Source organism: Hordeum vulgare, chromosome 5H (assembly GCF_904849725.1).
Source record: "Hordeum vulgare subsp. vulgare chromosome 5H, MorexV3_pseudomolecules_assembly, whole genome shotgun sequence".
In the NCBI taxonomy this organism is placed as follows: Eukaryota; Viridiplantae; Streptophyta; class Magnoliopsida; order Poales; family Poaceae; genus Hordeum; species Hordeum vulgare.
The window spans coordinates 94,062,830-94,083,009 of record NC_058522.1 but is presented as its reverse complement, the minus strand read 5'-3'; the positions used below and the strand labels follow the sequence as shown (position 1 = coordinate 94,083,009).

The following is a 20,180-nucleotide window of genomic DNA, read 5'->3' as shown; positions in this document are numbered from 1 at the left end:
GTCAGGGGTTGGTGGTCGGGGGACTTTTCGGTCAACAAGAGGCCCAAGAGGTGTCGGAGGTGGGGGGTCGGGGGTCAGTGGCATCGGCGGCGGCGTATTCTGCCAGGGTGTCGTCAGGATGTCGTGTCGGGGTTTCGGGCATCATGTCGGGGTGTCGAGGTGTCAAGGTGTCATTTTCTTCTTCATCATCTTCTTTTTTTTCCTCGTCTTCCTTTTCTTGTTCTTCTTCTTCCTTCCTTCCTTTTCTTCTTCTTCTTCTTCTTCTCTTCTTCTTCTTCCTTCTTTTCCATTTCCCTCTTCTTCTTCTTCTTCTTCTTCTTCTTCTTCTTCTTCTTCTTCTTCTTCCTTCTTTTCCTGTTTCGTCTTCTTTATTCTTATCCTCTCTCCTCTTTTTCTTCTTCTTCTTTTTATCCTCCTCCTCCTACTCCTCTTCTTCTTATTCTTCTTCCCTTATCTACTTATTCTTCTTTTATTCTTCATCTTTTTTCTACTTCTTTCAATTATGACTATGTAGAATCTAAACCTATCACTAAACCTATGGCTAAACCTATATAGCACTAAACAGCAAAAATATAACAAAAACAAAATCTACCAATCATTAACTAAAAAAGAATCTACCACTAATTAACAAAATAGAATCTACCTCTAAATTAACAAATCAAATAACTAACTAAACCTACTATTCAAATCAACTAACTAAATCTAATTAAAACAACTAACTAAATCAACTACCACTAAATCAAATAACTAAATCAACTAACTAAATCTAATTAAATAAAAAAATTCACCTAGCCGGGGAGGAGGGGGCAGGGAGGAGGGGCGGGAGGGAAGGCGGCCGGCGGGCGGGAGGGGAGGCGGCCGGCAGGCGGAAGGGGAGGCGGCCGGCGGGCGGGGAGGAGGGTGTGGGGAGGAGGGCGCGGGGAGGAGGGCGCGAGGAGGAGGGGGTGGGAGGGGAGGCGGCCGTCGGGGGGAGGGGAGGCGGCCGGCAGGCGAGAGCAGAGGCGGCCGGCGGGCGGGGAGGAGGGGTGCCGCGGGCGGCCGCGGGGAGGAGGCCGCGGGAAGGAGGGGCGGGAGGGGAGGTGACTGGTGAGCGGGGAGGAGGGGTGCCGCGGGAGGGGAGGAGGGGCGGGGAGGAGAGGGCGGGGAGGAGGCGGTCGGCGGGCGGGGGACGAGCGGCTGAGAGAAACTATCGGAGCGGAGGAGACTATCGGAGCGGATGGGAGTGAGAGGGAGAGGGAGACGGTCGTTAGGGGGGGCTCGCTTTGCCGTCCGCCCCCCGACGGCAAAGAGAAGGAGGGCACACGGCAAAGGGAGCGCCCGTTATGGGGTGGGAGGGGGTGTACGGTGGCACCCCCTTTGCCGTCTGCCACCCCTTTGCCGTCCGCCTGTGGTTCCTTTGCCGTCCGCTTGCCGACGGCATAGGGAAGGCTGACGGCAAAGAAAATGTTTGCCTTAGGTGTTGTCTTTGACGTCTGCTTTGTACGAGCTGATGGCAAAGAAGCTCTTTGCCATGTGTCAGCAGACGGCAAAGGAAAGGCACACGACAAATTTCTGAATTCCAGTAGTGTAAGCACGTATGACGACACACGGAATGCATGCCTACATCACATTGACGAACGGGAGGTAGCCACATATCTCTCCGTGTTATAGCTGTTGCATGATGAATGTCATCCAAACAAATCACACACCCATTGCCTACGAGTTTGTCCTACTACTGCTGTTACTTGTCTTGCTCTGCTGCTGGTGCTACTACTTTTGCTACTACTGTTGCTACTGTTGTTACTTGTCTTGCTCTGCTGCTGCTGCTACTACTGTTCCTACTGCTGTTACTTGTCTTGCTCTGCTGCTACTGTTTCTACTACTGTCGCTTGCTACTGTTGCTACTTGCTACTGCTGTCACTACTGCTTTTCCTTGCCGCTGCTACTGCTCGTTACACTGTCGTTACTCGCTAGTTTGCTGTTACTACTTTGCTTGCAGATACTAATCTTTGATACTCCTTTGCCTGATGTTCCACTAGGAGTGTTCCTTGATGCTCATATTGCTAGAGTTACTACCAATGCTCGTGATGCTTTTGAAACTGCCGATACTATTGAGATAGAACCTGCTTTTGCTCCTGCTAGATCTAGCTCTCCTAGATATGAATTGCCTGATATACCCGAGGGTTACGTTATGGAGGGAGAGATAGCTGAGGATTTTCTTGCGTGTAAGGATTCCTATGACGCTGAGAAATTACTTCTCAATTGGAAGGAAAAATCTCGGGAAGCTAGGAAGAAAAATGACCCGAAGTTTGCCACTTCGCCTATCTTTGTCACTGATAAGGATTATGAATTCTCTGTCGATCTTGAGATAATCTCTCTAGTCGAATCTGATCCTTTTCACGGTTATGAGTCTGAGACGGTCATAGCCCATCTTGCCAAACTATCCGAAATAGCCAACCTTTTCACTAATGAGGAGAAGATCCGCCACTACTATATCCTTAAGCTATTTCCTTTCTCTCTAAAGGATGACAATAAAGCCTGGCTCACCTCTCTTGCTTCTGGATGTGTGCGTAGTCCCCAGGAGATGGTCTATTACTTCTGTGAGAAATATTTCCCTGTCCATAAGAAGCAAGCTGCCTTGCAGGAAATATACAACTTTGCTCAACTCCAAGAAGAGAGTCTTCCACAAGCTTGGGGGGGGGGGGCTCGTCCAGCTACCGAATGCTTTGCCTGATCACCCTCTTAAGAAGAACGAGATACTTGATATCCTCTATAACGGACTTACCAATGCCTCTAGAGACCAGCTAGATAGTTGTACCGGTTGTGTTTTTAGGGAACGAACTGTAGAACAAGCTGAGACCCTACTGAATAACCTCTTGATCAACGATAATGCTTGGACTATTCCCGAACCACCTCCTAAGCCAACTCCAAAGAAAATAGGTATTCTATTCCTCAGTCCCGAAGATATGCAAGAAGCCAAGAAGTCTATGCAAGAGAAAGGCATTAGAGCTGAAGATGTCAAAAATCTACCACCTATCGAAGAGATCCATGGTATCGATGACCCGATACAGGTAATAGAAGTGAATTCTCTGCGTAGGTTTGATGAGAGTGATATTCCTTTTGATAAACCTGCTAGCCTATGCTTTGATGAATTTGACAACTTTGTTGCCAAACAACAGAGTTTCAATGATTATGTTAGGAGACATTTGGAACAAAGTGCTCGTATGCTTAGCCATCTAAGTGCTTGTGTTGACAGAAATGTCAATGCTCTGAAGCTTCTGAGTAAACATGCCTCTATGATTACTACTCAGGTAGAACAAGTACTTAAAGCTCAGAATGACTTGCTCAATGAACTAAATGACAACTCTGTCAGAGTCATTACTAGAGGAGGCAAAATGACCGAGGAACCTTTGTATCCTGAAGGTCATCCTAAGAGAATTGATCAAGATTCTCAAGGAATCAATGCTGATACACCTAGTCATCCTAAGGAGAAGAAGAAGGATGACAGAAACCTGCACGCTAGTTCGCCAAATACTGTCACACCTGAAGAACCTAATGATATTTCTGCGTCTGATGCAGAAACACAATCAGGCGATGAACATGAACCTGGTAACAATATGGATAGTGATGTTCATAATAATGCTCAACCTAGCCATGACGAGGATGTGGAGATTGAACCTACGGTTAATCCTGATAATCCACAACCTAGATTCCCTCGTGCCCCGGCTTGGGGACAAGCCATTTCTCAACAAGGGGGGATTGTCAGCGACAAGGGAGAGCAAGAGCGGGAAGACAATGTTGTATCAAAATGCTGGCCCACTCGCAAACCTCCTTTACCCACTCGGCCAGGCCAGGAATGGGCCTTGGGCCTTGTACGTGCTTAAGTAGTCCTTCCAACTGAGGAATAGGGTCAACTCGTTTCCTACCTCACATTCTCTTCGATTTGGTTGTAAATTTGAACCTCAGATTCATGACAATATAGACTACATGTTACATTGTTAAAGAAAGTCATGTATGAACTATATATGTTAGCCTTTGTGTTTTTCAATCTGATCTCGATTACATTCGGAAGACTCTATGTAAGTTGTGTTGCTTAATCAATTTTACGCAGATGTTTCTCTTTAAAAAACGGCTTTGCTAGTACTCATCTAGCTGAGTTTTAGTTATATCTCATTTACTTTTATGACCATTAGATGTGATACTTTAAGATACGTGTGCAGTGACGTGAATGTAGTATTACTTTGTATCTATTTTTTAAAATAAATGAGATCAAACTATATCTTATCTAGATGAGTTTTATATACTCTTTTAAAAAAACACCCGTACCGGGAGCCACTCCTTTCTCTCCCTCATAAAAGCAAAAAAGAAAGGGAAACGTTTCGCCACGGCGCGCCGACCGAACGCTTCGGCCGGTCGCGCGTGACCCGCGCATAAGCTGATTAGGCATGCAACTTTTATCTCTTTTAAATTTGTTGTAACTAATATTCAAATTTGCTAAAAGCGATTTTCCATTTGTTATATCTGTCCACTAAAAAAGTTGCATCCACGTTTGTTGCAATTCGAGTTTGTGGGATTTTTCGCTACAACGGTGTTTTTGATTTTTTTACAACCGTGTTAATTTTTGCTACAACCGATATTCTTTTTTGCTGCAACCGTTTTCTAAAAAAGTTGCATACACGTTCGTCAGAGGTGCAACGCGAGTTCACTGAATTGTTATGCTACAACTTTTTTTTGTTTTGCTATCACGCATCATCAGCTACGTTTTTTTGTTACGACCATGTAGATTTATTTTTTTCTACAACTATATTTTTGTTGTAACCGTCAACGAAAATTGTTGCATCATGAATGTAATTTGTTGTATGAAGATCTAACGGTGTAACGGTGTGGCCCGCGTGTAGCTGGCGGATCGGAAGGCCCGAACGATTTGCGCCAGGGCAGAGCAGTGTCAAAAAGAAAAGAGAAAAAGGAAAAGGAAAAGCGAAAAGAAGCTGTCGCTGGGTGCTGCTCCTCAATTTCTCGGACGTCTCAAGCAGAGCGACAAAACTCGCCTACAAAAGTACTCCACCAGTCGATCCACACGTTCTCCCCTCTTCCCATCTCACAAGCTTAGTTGCTGTAGCTGTCATGGCCAGGGATCTCGCCTTCGTCCTCTTCATCCTTGTCGCGCAAGCCGCCTTCTCGTCGGCGACCAAGCTGACCATCCACAACCTCTGCCCGCACCCGGTCTGGCCGCTCGTCACCCCCAACGCCGGCCTTCCCTCCATCTCCGACAACGTCGCGCGCCTCGACACCAACGCGATTCTCTCCCTCACCTTCCCGTCCACCTTTTGGGCCGGCCGAGTCGCAGCCCGCACTGGCTGCGACGACGGCACGTCGCCGCCGCGCGGGTGCTTCACGGGCGATGCGCCGCCGTCCACCGTCGCGCAGATCACGGTCCACGACAGCGGGAACCTGGACCTCTCCGCGTACAGCGTGAGCCTCGTCGACGGGTTCAACGTGCCGATGGTATTGAGCCCGCAGGCCATCGGCGGCGGGCAGTGTCCGGCGCTCGGCTGCACCGTGGACCTGAACTGCGACTGCCCTCCGGACAACCGCGCCGCCGAAGGCACCGCGTGCCGCGGGCCCGCGGAGTACTTCAAGAACCGTTGCCCGCTCACCAGGACGACGCCGACCGATGTGGAGCCCGTGCCGCAGAGCTGCCGCGCGCCCGGGGAGCTCAAGATCGTCCTTTGCCCGTCGTCCATGCTCCAGTGCCGTGCCGCGGCGCCGGAGGGAGCCGACATGGCCATCGGCACTGTCGTCGCCGACAACTAGAGCCCGGAGCTCCGTGTCGTCCTTCTCGCTTTGCCGTACTTCTGCGCCATGGACGATCCATGTGTATGTTTTAATTAAGATAAGAGTTCGTGAGCGATAATTAAGTGGCCGGTTTTCAAACAAATGTTGCAGTTAAATGTTTGTGTTGAGACCTTACGTCTCGTCATCTGTAGCCCCGGGGTGTAGCTTGTACTGAGCTAAGCCATCCGAGTGCAAGGAAAATAATGTGAGTGATATTCTTCTTTTAATGTTCCATTCTTTCTATATGCTTGATAATTTTTCATTCCATGATTTTTCTTTGCACATGACAGTCACTCAAAATAGAACATCACTTGGAGCATCTCCAACACACGCTTCGTCCGGCGTCCAAAAAACTGATTTAAAGCACGCCCATCACCACGTTTGGCGCGGCGCGCAGCGCTGGCTCCAATAACCGCGCTGAAATGCAGCGCGGACGCGCAGCTCCAGCAGCGTGCTAAAATGCAGCGCGCGCGAGCAGCCGACGCCTCACGTTTCTTGCAATTTGGACATAAATTTCACACATTTCATTCAACACAAAACACATGACATATAATTTGAATCACAAACATCATTCAACCAAGTTCGTGTCCAAAAATTCATGCCCACAAGTTCAAATTCATGCCCCCAACATCATTCAACGAGGGAGGTTTGAGGACTTCATCACAACGGGCACCGGCGTCGGCGCGACAATGCCAGCCGCCGAGGTCATCCGCGGCGGCATGAAGAGGCCGCGCGCGAGGCTGATGGTCGGAGGAGCTCCGGTGGAGGCGGAGGCGAGGCCAACGCTCCCAGTGCTAGGGTTTGCGGCGGCGGCGGAGGGTTCGCGGCTGTAGGATGGGGTGAGGGGGGAGCCGGCGCGCGCGTCCAATTTGTCAGTTTGTCGACGCCGGCGCATGCGGGGCGAAGGTGGCGGGGTGGCAGAGAGTGCGGTGCGAGCGCTCGTGTGTGCCGCGCGCGGAAGCGCACGCCCAAAATACGCGGCGCGCGATGGTGATTCGAACCGCGCGCCCAACCCTATGTGCCGCACGCGCGGTTATTGCGCGCCCGCTGAAGACACTTTTCCGATTGCGCGTGCGCTAACATGGGTAAATTTACGACGCGACCCTTGTTTAACGCGGCTGTTGGAGATGCTCTCAGCCTGAAAACGGTACCGCTACATCGATGGAAAGTTATGGACGGATGTTTTACAGGATAATATTGATTGGTCATGTTGTGATTGGAGTAAGGGGGAGTGAGGCCCCCACCTGATGAAAATCAGCGAGGGGTGGAGAGATTAACAGGAAAGGGTGCATAAAACACCAGTAGGGAGTCCGTACATTTAGCATTTTTGGTCTGAAAATGCTAAACCTCGGTTTCATCTCAGTTTCTAAAGGGACAATTAGTCGCTTCTTTTTCAAGGTTTTCTACGTCTTACCTCTCGTCTTGGTTTCATTTTTTTCGTTCATTTTTTGTCCGTTCTTCCATCATCATATATTTAGGAATGTATTTGTGTAAAAGAGTCAATCAAATTCAATTTTTAATAAATTTTTAAAGACCAAATCTAAATTAATTAACTTTATCATAAGTGGCTCAATCACATTTATTAATATTTACATACATCATTAAATTGCATTAATTTATAATAATTTTTAAAGACCAAATTTGAATTAATTAACCTTACCATAAGTGGCTCAATCACATTTATTAATATTTTCATACATCACCAATCTACTCCTAAAGAGAGAGTTGCTAGCTTTTTTCTAGGTTTTTTTCGTATTACCTCTCATCTTCGTTTGGTTTTTATTCGTCCATTTTTGTTATCCCTCCTCCGATGATCATATATTTATGAATGTATTTGTGTAAAAGACTCAATAAAATTTAATTTCTAATAAATCTTGAAAGACCAAATCTGAATTAATTAACCTTACCATAACTGGTTCAATCACATTTATTAATATTTCCATACATCATCAAATTACATTAATTTCTAATAAATTTTAAAGACCAAATCTTAAATGATTAACCTTATCATTAGTGGCTCAATCACATTTATTAATATTTCCATACATCACTAAATTACATTAATTTCTAATAAATTTTTAAAGACCAAATCGGAATTAATTAACTTTACTGTCGGGGATATTACCACGTGATATAACCCGTCGTTTGGGTCGGGTTAGGCCATAGGCAGCTTAAGGATCATGTGCTTGATGGGCCGTAGAGAAGATAGGAGGACGAGTCAAAGGGCTCACCAAGTGAGCCGCGTGGCGGCCCAACACCAGAAGACGGCGAGTCAAGGCCCACAAAGGCGGGAGGCGCTAGAAGTTTTCCTAACTTGGGAAGCAAGATGAAATAGAATTGTAGTACCTAACGGGTGTTTATTTGACCCGGACTCTGTTGTAAACTCGAGGCCATTACCTATACATAAAGGAGAGACCACGAGTAAGAAAGACGAGACTAGAAACCATAGAGAGCTAGGTTAGCTATTCCACATCCTTGTAATCGAGATCTTCATCAATATAAACACAAAAGTAGGATGTAGATTTAGCCTCCAACGGAGGAGCCAAACCAGGGTAAATCCGTCTCCCGTTCCTGGTCATCCTCTTTGAGTCGCCACATAGCGACGATGGCCTCACCACTAAATCCTTTAACGAGGACATGTGTCGTGACAAAACCACGACAGTTGGCGACCACCGTGGGGCTATCGCGAGGTGGAATTGAGTTCTCGGAGGGAACCCGTCCAGGGTTCGGGAGTTACGCAGTCGCTATGATGACCAAGAATCGCCGTAGAGATTGCTACGCCAACAATCTAGGCTGGGACACTGAGGCCGACTTCGCCAAGTCCAATCAGCAGGCCCCCTTCGGCCAGATCTACGCATCGACGCTCGGGTCGGACATCTACACCAACATCGTCGAGCCATCTCGATTCGCCCAAAGTGATCAACGTCAAGCCAGTCGTCGACACGTCTTCGTTGTATTCACCCAGGGGATCAGCCTCCCGGATGAGCCGGTGGGTAGCGAGAGTATCCTCACCAACCATGACGGCAAGTCATCCTTAGGAGACACCGGATCCATCTTTCCTCTTCGTGATGAACCTGTGGGCTTTCCGAAAGTAGAATCCGCTGAGTAGCCAGACGAACCACCCCGTCAGGTCACAGTCTACATGGCAGGAGTAGTGCCGGCTCCGGGTCCGTCTGCAGAAGGAGCCACTAACGGCGCCGGCGGGTCATGGAAAACGCCAACTCAGGCCATGAGTGATCTGGTAGCTAAGATGGTCAAACTTTTTGAGGTTCCTGTCACTATGGAAAACTAGGAGGAGCGTAATGTGGAACTAGAAAAACTTCACGCAGAGATGGTCAAGGTCCAGCGAGAGATCGATGCCGAAAACACCCGGATGGCACAGTTGTAGGCTCGAATCCATGATGAGTAAGATCGTTTGAGGACTGACGCCCGACGGCTATGGGCTTCGACAGAACGTTCATGAGTCAGTTCACCAGAGGAGGCACATGTCCCCATTGTCGTAAAACGTGACGCCAACTCGCTTGTTCGCGAGTCCACACACCCCAAGCGTTGCATAAAATCCGCTGTGCGGGTAGGAAGAGCCGGCTCAACCCTCTCCGGCTCAGGTGTCGCCACAACATTTTCATACGCCGCATGGTCACTTCTCCAATCCTGTTGACAATATGCAAGATGCAACACCTAATTTGGAGGCGCTCCCTATTAACGGAAATACACCGGTTGAGATTGAAGCTAGGAATGCCATTGAGATGCTGAAGATAGCAGTAGCTCGACACGTGCAGTACTGATATAGTCAAGATTGGATGCACTCAACACCATATGCCAGTCGTCATGAGGAGTCACGGGCTGTTTCCAGTAGAGGGCGACGATAGCAGCCCCGGGTTTCCCCAACTCGGCCAGGATTACTTGACGCCCAAGACATAGTTGCTGAGGCGAGAGCCGCCCGTTAGGCGGAAGCAGAAGCAGCAACAAGGCAGATGGCCCAAGCCGCATGTGGCGGAACCCCAGTCAGCGGCACAGGGGGCTAGAAATAGCACCCAAACAATCGGCATTCCTTGTCTATCTTCGGCTCTTTGCAAGATGCCAAACTATACATCCGATCTTGAGCCAGTAGCATGGATTGAGAGTTATGAGCTGGCCATGTATATGCTTGATGTGATTGATGCGGTATGCGCAAAGTATTTGGCAATGATGCTAGAAGGCCGGCTCAAACCTGGCTGGAGAATCTGCCTACCAATTTCATTAATACTTGGGTTGAGCTGAAGGAACGTTTTTTCAAGAATATCCAAGGAACATGTAAGCGCCCGATGACAATTGTGGATCTTCAACACTACGTCCAGCGCACAAGCGAGTCATCCCATCATTGGACCTACCGGGTTGCAGAAATATCATCATACAGCATTACGTCTTCCCAAGCCGTCCTGATCTTACAGAAAAATTATCACTTCCAAACGTTGGTTCTCAAGCTGGGTCACCTAAAGCCGGGGACTCGAAATATGGGCGACTTGATGGATGTCCTCACAAGGTATGCCGAATCAGATGGCACAAAGGATCCCGGATCATACGAGGAGAAAGCTGACAAGAACAAGAAGGGCGAAGGTGGCAAGGGCAACCAGCAAGGCAGAAACCAGGGAGGCCAAAATAACAAACAGAAACAGCTAGAGGGCGGGTTAGAGTTCATGGCTAATACCAATATTGGGTTCAATAAGCAGCATTGCTTTGGAGGACCTTACAATGGAAATAAGCCACGCAATTATGAGGAAGCCCTCGAGGCGCCCTGCCCAAAGCATAGTACCCAGGACAAGCCTTCTACTAACTCATGGGAATATTTCTATATCATGCAGGAGTTCTGGAATCAAGCGTTCCAGAGCCACCAGGGGGCTAATGATGGACAACCGGGTCAGTATGGGCAACCGGCTCGCAAGGCGGCTCGTCTTGCGGTTTGCCAGGATCATGGTTTAATGAACGAGGCGTCTCGCGGTCAGATTATCGGCTTTAAGGAAACTCTGGCAATGGACAGCATCCTGATCAGGGCAATCAACAGCATTACAATCGATCCACCATATTTTCATCACCAACACTTGCAAACAATACATGCAACGCAAGCGGAGAGCCATCAATATGGTTGAGCCGGCGGTCCCTAGATATGTCAATTGGTCCGAGAAGCCGATCATCTGGAGCAGAGAGAATAACTCTTCCCGGGTTGACAATTGAGGAGATTTAGCTTTGCTGGTGGCACCTCAAGTTGGTGGATATACCCTCACAAAGGTCGTAATGGATGGAGGGAGCAACATCAACATCGTGTATTATGACACCTTCCAGCGGATGAACCTTCACGATAAAAATCCTAGTCTTCTACCACGATTTTTCATGTCATTATTCCTGCGAAATGAGCACACCCAGTAGGCCGGATCAAGTTGAACATCGCTTTCAGAGACGAATTAAATTGAGATGTGAACCCCTAATGTTTGAGGTGGTAAAGATAAAAAGTCCTTATCACGCTCTCTTTGGATGGCCGGCTTATGCTCGTTTCATGGCTCATTCTTGTTACATCTACCTCAAGCTCAAGATGTTGGGTCACAATGGCACCATAACAGTGGGAGGCAGCAGGAAGATAGCCAACGAATGCGAGGAAGGAGAGGTGGCTTACATGGACTCGGCTAGTGCCACCGAAAAGTTGAAGCTCCTCATAGACAAAGTTGACCTAACTGATAAGGGTCCCCTCAAGTAAGCCAACAAGTTGAGTAAGTCAACCTGGTGAATCTTCGGCCATATGATATTAAACCCACCGGTTCATTATCTCTATATCGATCCCCAAAGTTCTGTACATACGTCTATAATATTTCAAATCTAATAAAGCTTTTTTAGCCCATAAACTGAGCATGATCCTTTATTATTTGAAAATATGTTACTTGAGGGCTACTGGTCCAAACAAAACATCACGATCAATGGAATCAAACCGGCTTATGTGAACTCCAGATTGTTTGGTAGTAATAGCATTGTCTTCCGCAATCCTATGGTGGGCTTTTCTATTGATCATAGGTCACTTGGGGCTTCTAACTCATTGAGTTTAGCTTTCTCACCCTCTTGATCCTAAAAAGACGCCACAAAATGGTTATACTTGCATGTATGTTTGATGCGACTTCGATCAGGTGACTCCATGTAATCTTGACTATTCAATCCATAGTGGAACCTGAATCAGTAGGGTTAAAACATTGTTTTGTCACGTGAGAGCCGACATACTGAAGCTAGGGTAAACCATGGGTTATCATGCCCGCTTCATTGAAGCAAGACTTGATCCTTGAAAGCCGATCTCTTTTTACCGTGTCTCACTGAGCCGGCCTATAAATTATGCCTTATCTTCTACGCAACTTTACGTCCTAACCTTTCAGGGATAAGTACTATTTAGGTTTGTCATGAATAACGGGCTATGACAACTGCAGTCATAATATGACCAGTTCAAAATTGCACATCTTTTACAACATTGTTGTGAGAAATTCAAAGGCTGGGCCTGCAAGTCAAGTTTGTTTGCCAGCTTAAAGTCCTACTTCTTTACCGTGTCTCATTGAGCTAGCCTATTAAATATACCTCATTCTCTACAAGGCATTACGACTTAACCTTTCAGGTACAAAGCCACATTGACCGGATCATCTTGCGTGATCGGGTTATAAAAACTATGATCGTATAATGACGAGTTTAAATCTTATGGTTTTACTGATGACATTGTGGAAGGATTCAACAGGCTTATAAACAAGTTTTTCTGATGACCTGTTCTTACCTATTTTGAACATCCGAAGCAAGGCACAGACAAGCATTATGGTAAAAGCATCAAGTTGAAAGAACATCGTAACATGTTTTATGATAGCAAGCTAAAAGTGCAAACGAACGCGAACGATGGCATGAGAAAGATATCTCAAAGTTTCTAGTACCCCTATTACAAAATCACATTTGGAGTTGTTGATCTAAAAGAAACTTCGGGTCTAATTCTTGGTTGGGCGAGTTATTGTAGACCCGCCTTCAATCTTCGCCGCCAGCTGGTTCATCATGTGTTTCTTCCGTCTCATCATCATCAATTCCTTGTTGGCCTTTCTGAATCCACCGGATTGACCTCAGCGATTCAAAGTTTAAAGTCCCTTCAGTCAAAGCAGAAGCATCAGCTTTAGGTGTAGTTTTTCTCTTATGATAAGTCGAGACCAGCTTAGAGGGCTCGTCTTTGGGCATTGGGATGCTTTATCAGAATGGAATAATTTTCCTTCAATGGACCAAGTTTCTCCTCGGCCTTTTCAGCATGGTTAAAAAGGGTGATTTTCTATGTTTCGAATTTTTTCATGGCCTGCTCAAGAAGGTAATGCGCTTGACAAGCGGAATGTTCAAAATAAGCTGTCGTGGATTCGGCTCTAGTCCTCAGTCTCATCTCTTCTTTCATACTTTTTTGAAGGTCCGCGACCACAGATTTAGCATCCCCTGTGTACCTCTGACAGATGCACAAAGTTTGTCAAAAATTGTGGTTATAACACGCCTTGAGAACGGCTTAAGAAGAGCATGATGAGGAAATATTTTATGAAGTCCCCAACATATTGCACGCAATATACACGACAATTGGGGGCTAATGTGTAGCAGTTTCTTTTTAAAAGGATATCTCGAAAAAGAGTAAGAACCGCCTCATCCCACAGGATGAGCCGACCCTTGGGGGCTACAGGTCGAATCTTCACCTAAAATTACATCCTGAAGTAGTACCGACTTGTTATCATCGTAAAAACTCTGTCCATGGGGGCTACAGACGCAAGCTCTCATTCAACCGGTTTCAAAAGAGCCGGATTACCATATTTATATAATAAACCGTCCCTTGGGGGATGGAGACGGTATATAAAGATAGAGACTAAAAATGATATTGGAAACAGGCAAGCAAGAGTTTTTACGTCGTATTTTTCCTTGAGAGCACGAATCATATTGGCTTGAGTGTCCCGGTTTTCATGTAGCCGGGTCAAGTATTGCTGGTGGATCTCTTCAACACTCAACAAATATATATTCGGGAGCTCCAATTGGCTTTTCCCTCTTTCCAGATTCACTATCTATTCCTTAGCCACAATCTTAGCAAGAGAGGTGGAAGCAACAGGAGCTTGAAATTGTTCCTTTATAAAAGCAACATCTGGAGCGTCTTGTTCAGCTAGTGGAATATGATCATCCACATGAGTTGCCGGACTAGGATCTCGAGCCGGACTTGGCTAATGAATACGATAAGCAACCGATGGACTTATAACCTTTGCTATTATTTCCATTAAAACCGGCAATATAAACATCGGCAATCAGGTCATGATCCAAAATTTACCCGCGGTTGATATTAAAAGTGAGAAGTTGAGTTGCTTATGAGGCGCCGGAAGATGGGAAAGATTCCTGGTAGAAGAGAAGTTAAGGACTAAGAGCCTATTTTAAGACACCAACTTTAGAAAAAAAGATGGTAAAGTTATACGGTACCTCAACACGAGGCTTGCGAGCCGGCGGTGCATTTGACAAGCCTTGGTCCAACTCGCCCATGTCACTCTGGGTCTTGCACTTTGATTGACCAACGAGCTGTGTTTTCTTCAAGTGAAAATTGGTAGCTAAATGAGAGGCTTGATTTGACGTTTTAACCTTCCAAGCGACTTGCCTAGTCCTTCTTGCAACAAACTTTTCTGAGGAACTAGAAGAAATTGGAATTACCTCAGCATCGCCGGCTTCGCTAGCTTCAGATTCGCCCTCAGAAGAAGGCGTGTCAGCGTGTTCGGTAAACAAGCGGCCAAGTGAGTCAAGTTGTTCCTCCGATATTTCTTCTAAAGATGAGCCAAGAGCCAGGTCACCCCGAGTCGGATCATTTCCTTGGCTCATGGAAGGAACATGCATCTGAGGCATGACTTTCCAAAAGTTAGAATCCTCCTACAAACAAAAGAGTATGATAAAGACTGCGGGTTGAAATAGAATCAACGAAGGAATAAAGTATACTTAGTGAGAGAAGATCAGTACCAATGGAGGAGGATTTAGTAGATAGAATGGGCCTAAACTAGTAACACTGCACCTCTCCTTTGAGTCGGAGAAAAACTTGTTTGTCTCTTTATTAAGAGCATCATCAGATAAATCATGGGTGGAGAAGCGCTGAACGTGGGATGAGGCGCCTGAATAGTCGCACATTAAGTCGGGCCTTACGGTGACATGTTAGACGTGCCACCTTAGCCAGCAAAGGATCAAGTTGATCCCAGTTAGGCCATGAGCAACCAAGTCCCTTAAATTTGTACGAACAGGGGCCATCGTATCCCTCTCTTCATCTATTGTCCAACCCGGGAGTACCACGTTGTTACTGATCCTCTCCAATCTGTAACCCGACAATGGATTTTCATCCGTAGGAGAGGTATTTCTTCTATAAAACCAGGTCTTAAACCATCCTTTCGGGTGACTCGCCAATTTTGACTCGGGGAACAGACTATTTTTCCTTGCTGGAAGGAGATCCCGCCAAGTTCACAAGAAGGACCGTTCTTGACTTCTGTTTGGCGGTTGGCATAGAAGAATTCCCTGAATAGAGTCACTGTCGCCTCAATCTAGAGATACACCTCGCATTGAACATGAAACTGACATATGTTGGTCATGGAATTGGGGCCAATATCCCGAGGCCTGAGGTTGAAGAACTGCAGAAGGTCCCTAAAGGATTTCGAGCCGGGAGGACGAAAACCCATGCGTAGATGATGGGTTAAAATAACAACCTCATTTTCACGAGGATGCTGGTTGGGCTCTTCTTTAGGAGCTCGTCGGTTTATCTCTTTCCGAGCCAACAAGAATCCTTGACTCACGAGGTCCTCCAAGGTAAGTTTGCATTCTTGGGACCTGGCCCAGTTACAAGCCTTGGAGTTCTTTGGGGCCATTGGATGGTTTGAAGCAGCTACAAATGATGATAAACAAAAATAAGCCAATGTGTGGTGCTAGAAGCTACTGGTGGTTAGTTCGGGGGATATTTAAGTCGCCAAGATTATTCAATAACAGTATCATATGCCGGCCAATGCTGTAACCTCGTGTTAAGCCGGCAACAACAAGCAAAGGATTTTGAAAGATAAACTGCATGAGAAATTCCTCACAAAAAGGTTGCAATAAGTGGCATCTCTTGCGATGGATCTAAATATAAGCAGAAAAAGAGGGAATATGTGGTTTAACGTTGGCGGACAGACCGAAACTCACGATGCTCATACATGTTCTCCTAAAGTGATTTGTTTCGGATCTAAGTACTAGAAATGCCAGATAAGGCCGGCGGCAAGCCTATAAAGGCATGATGCATGAAGAGCTTATGGATCAGCGGAGCAACTAGTCAGATGATATCGATGAACATGACATGAAGACCGATGGAGTAGATTGAGGGATCTACGAATCATAGTGGGAGGACTACATAGGAGATCTCATCGAAGTAAGACTCAGATGGCTTCAATCCTGCGGTTGTGGGTGAGATCCGGTGTAGCGGGCAGCGTGTTCGAGTGGTCTGGTCGTCGTCTTTGGGATTCCGGTGCGCTCAGTGAGAGAAGGAGTGCGAGGAAGAATAAGGAAAGGATAGCACGGGGGTTCACCCATCTATTTATAAGGAAAAGAGGGGCGACTGAAACAGAACGGTCGCAGGAAATTAGTGGCTAGGTTTACGCCTAGATTTTCATGCCAGACATGATTTTTTGTTGTATTTTGAAAATATTCTCTATGGTGACCTAGATGACAACAATCAGCATGATGACATCATATGAATATCGATTGAAAGGGCTCTAAGTCTCAAAGAACAAGAAATGACCTGACGCAGATTTTAACCCGGATTCAAGTTTGGTTTCGCGGCTAAAGGGTGAAAGATTGTTGGCTCATAGTTTGGTCAATGAAGCTTGACATGAACAAGTTCAAATCAACCTCGGACCTAATGTCGGGCGTATTAGCCAGCGTTATAACCCGCTGTCTGGGCCGGATTAGGCCATAGGCGGCTGAAGGATCATGTGTCTGATGGGCTATAGAGAAGATAGGAGGATGAGCCAAAGGACTCACCAAGTGAGCCGCCTGGTGGCCCAACACCAAAAGACGGCGACTCATGGCCCACAAAGGTGGGAGGCGCCAAAAGATTTCCTAACTTGGGAAGGAAGATGAAATAGAATTTTAGTAGGTCACGAGTGTCTATTTCGCATCCTTGTAATCGATATCTTCATAAATATAGACACAAAAGCAGGACGTAGGCTTCAACCTCCATTGGAGGGTCGAACCTGGGTAAATTTGTCTCCCGTTCCCGATCAACCTCTTCGAGTCGCCACAAGCGACGATGGCCTCACCACTAAGTCCTTTCAGCAGGACATCTGCCGTGACGAAACCATGACACTTACTATAAGTGGCTCAATCACATTTATTAATACTTCCATACATCACCAAATTACATTAATACCTACTCCTAAAAGGGGAGTGCATACGTCGTTTGGATGGTTCTCACATAGTAATTAGTGCGGAAATAGTTTGGAAACGAGTGCCAAATCAATTGTTAATCAAACCATTAATTAATGCACCTAATTACCTAACTATGAGTTATTAATCACCTATGAGCCCCCCTCCAGATCCACTTCCTTATAATATGCAAAACGAAAACAATCAACCACAAATTGTAATCTCTCCATTATTTCGTCCCTTATGATGCATATACATAGCAGCAGAGCAGCCCCATCAGAATATTGTTTCTTTTTATTTCCTTTCCGTGTTATACTTTTTTCCTTTCCTTTCCCTATATTATTATAAATCATGACGAGAGTGATCTAGGAACGAGATGAACTACCTCCACCAGTTGTGCATCGTATCTTCTAAACATGGACATCTTCAAAAATCACCTCCACAACGTCCAGGGTGTGATGATGAGATGCCTCGCAACACCATCTAGAGACCTAGAGATAGCCGCATCACTGCACAAGTTCGCCGTCTCGGGCACCCCATCGATCAATGTGAGGCATGCCTGATTTTTTTCCACACACAGAGATATGAGTCGGGTCGAGGAGCAGGGGTTGTGGTAAATCCGACTATCTCCATGGTCCATGCTTCAATATCCCGTGGGGGGAAGAGAGAGGATGTGTGAACAGAGGAGTGGTGTGCGCCTAGCGCTAGCAGCTCTGTGAAGGAGCTGACTGTTTGTTACTGATGCTCTCTGAGTCATGGCCTAAGTAATGTAGGTTCAGTCATCGCCGACGCCAAGCCGCCCTATCGTCGAGGACAAGGAGGATTTAGTGTGTTTTTTAGGACAGAGCCTGAGGTTATGGAGACTAGTGATTTAGATGTGTCGATCCTCAATCTTGAATAGTTTTCATCGGTCGCGTTCGTGTTGTGTACCATGCTACGTTAATTAACCTGAGATGGATAGCCAGGATGTAAAGACATGTTAGTTAATGTAGTATGAGTATGGTCATGATACACAAAGAGGGTAAAAATGAGATGATTTTATATTTTACCTTTTCTCAGTTAGTTATTTCTGAAAGTGTTCTATGGATTCATGTGTGAACATTGAGATAGTTACATATGATATTCCAACTATCAACACGTAAGGCAACACAAATCAATATATGTTTTGGTAAGTTCATTCAAGTTGAAGAAGGTACAAACTATGGACTTGAGGCCATGTTTATTTCAGCCACAAATTAATGAGTTTTTGTTTTTTAAATCATTGGTGAAGGTGGAGGTGCCAAATGCTACGTCCATCTTGGTGGAAGTACAATCGAGGAGGATATGGGAGGAGTGTAGTCATGGTGGGTTAGGATAAGAGTAGTTGATGTTTTGCTATACCCTCGCTCCAGGCCATCTCCAAGTAACGTCATCCACCATGACATCTATACATCGCAACATGCGTCTCCATCTCTGCTACCCAGAGTGATCTGCACGCATAGTCCCCTTTTGGGTGTGTCAATCATTTTGATAATAATAGTTTGATTTTATTACCTATTCATGGGGCATTTGGTTTATTACTTATTTACCTTTAGTACATGCATGGTCATCTAGCATAGTTTCTTTCCTTTATATCTTTTTTCCCTTTAGCTCTGAAAAGTTATGTAGTCATGAACTCATGGTCATATTATGCTTTTCGCACCCACCTGAAAAAGAAAAGAAGATATTTTTGTTTGAGCTTGAGTAATTCATGCATGTGCTGGAATTTCATTTTCATATGTAAAATCTCTGCCTTGGACTCGTCTTGGAAGAAATATATGTACTATTTTTTTAGTTGTGATGTCTTTATGGTGCAATTCTTGTATAATTGAATGAGACACTAATGGTTTATACATGGTAAATCGAGTAGCAAACTTATATTTGGATTCACCATGGTTTGTTTCATAGTTTAGGTGAATTCTACATTCAAACTTTCATTTGTGTACATCAACTACAAACTGCTATAGAACTTTGTATTGTATACGATATTTGATTAGTTTTAGACGATCATTGTTTGTTTCTTCCATATTGTTCATGATCTCATAATGCGCAAATTTTGTTCCATATTTTCATCTATTTGGCATTATGTCTATTCATTGCACGTGAATGCAAAAGAACTATCAGGATAAGCTCTTTATTTCTATCTTCACCTATGGGCATCGAGGCAGTTGTTTTCTTTAGTAGCAACACATGTGTATTTTGTAGTCACCTCATGAAGAATTAGAATCCAACATACATTATGACCACTTACACATAAGAGAAGGGACCCATAACTCTACATAAGCTGGGTAAAATCTAATCTTATGCTTTCGATGTGTTTTTTGGAAGAGAATGGTTTGGCTCGACAAATACATTTGGTTCTTGTACTATGATCAATCCATACACGCGCTGCGGGTAGTAAATAGATGTCGGTTACAAACTGTGAACCATTCTTGGGATACATTTTGTTCAACCTTTTAGTGGAGAAGGAATCATTCAAAGTATTCCCTTTTGCTAAGAATGTTATGTAGCTGGTTAGCAATTTACTGACTAAACCGTTCAAATAATACCACTTGTTTCAAACATCGCTAGAGTGAATTATAAGTTATAAAAAATGAATTCTTGTGCTATGATAATTTTATTTTCTATGTGAACTAAATTTTCTACACGAGACAAACAAGGGCACATGCACCTAAGAAGTGATATTTTCCTTTTAAATACCTAACTAAGGCAACTTCTCTTATGGTAGTTGTTAGGTTGTCGTACTTATTTTTCTATCGATTTAGTTGACATGCAAAGCTTGAAAACATCTACAATGTTGTGTCATTGCAAAACACAAGCTATGCATGCAGGTGCAACCCTGGAACCCCTATGGTGGTGGCGGATGCTCAATGACAAATATTGACACCTGGTACGATTTTTTATGAGGAGATTGTGATGGAACTTGCAAGATG

General features: G+C 45.3%; 1 protein-coding gene across 1 annotated transcript; it reads left to right on the top strand.

Moving 5' to 3' along the window:
- The first annotated feature begins 4,974 nt into the window (after positions 1–4,974).
- LOC123395531 (osmotin-like protein) lies at positions 4,975–6,041 on the top strand. The gene has a single exon (XM_045090534.1). The coding sequence runs from the start codon at positions 5,104–5,106 to the stop codon at positions 5,791–5,793; it is 690 nt and encodes a 229-aa protein (XP_044946469.1). The 5' UTR covers positions 4,975–5,103; the 3' UTR covers positions 5,794–6,041.
- The last annotated feature ends 14,139 nt before the right edge of the window (positions 6,042–20,180 follow it).

Excerpts from the sequence above, each read along its gene's own strand:
- LOC123395531 (XM_045090534.1), top strand. The coding sequence starts at position 5,104 with ATGGCCAGGGATCTCGCCTTCGTCCTCTTCATCCTTGTCGCGCAAGCC.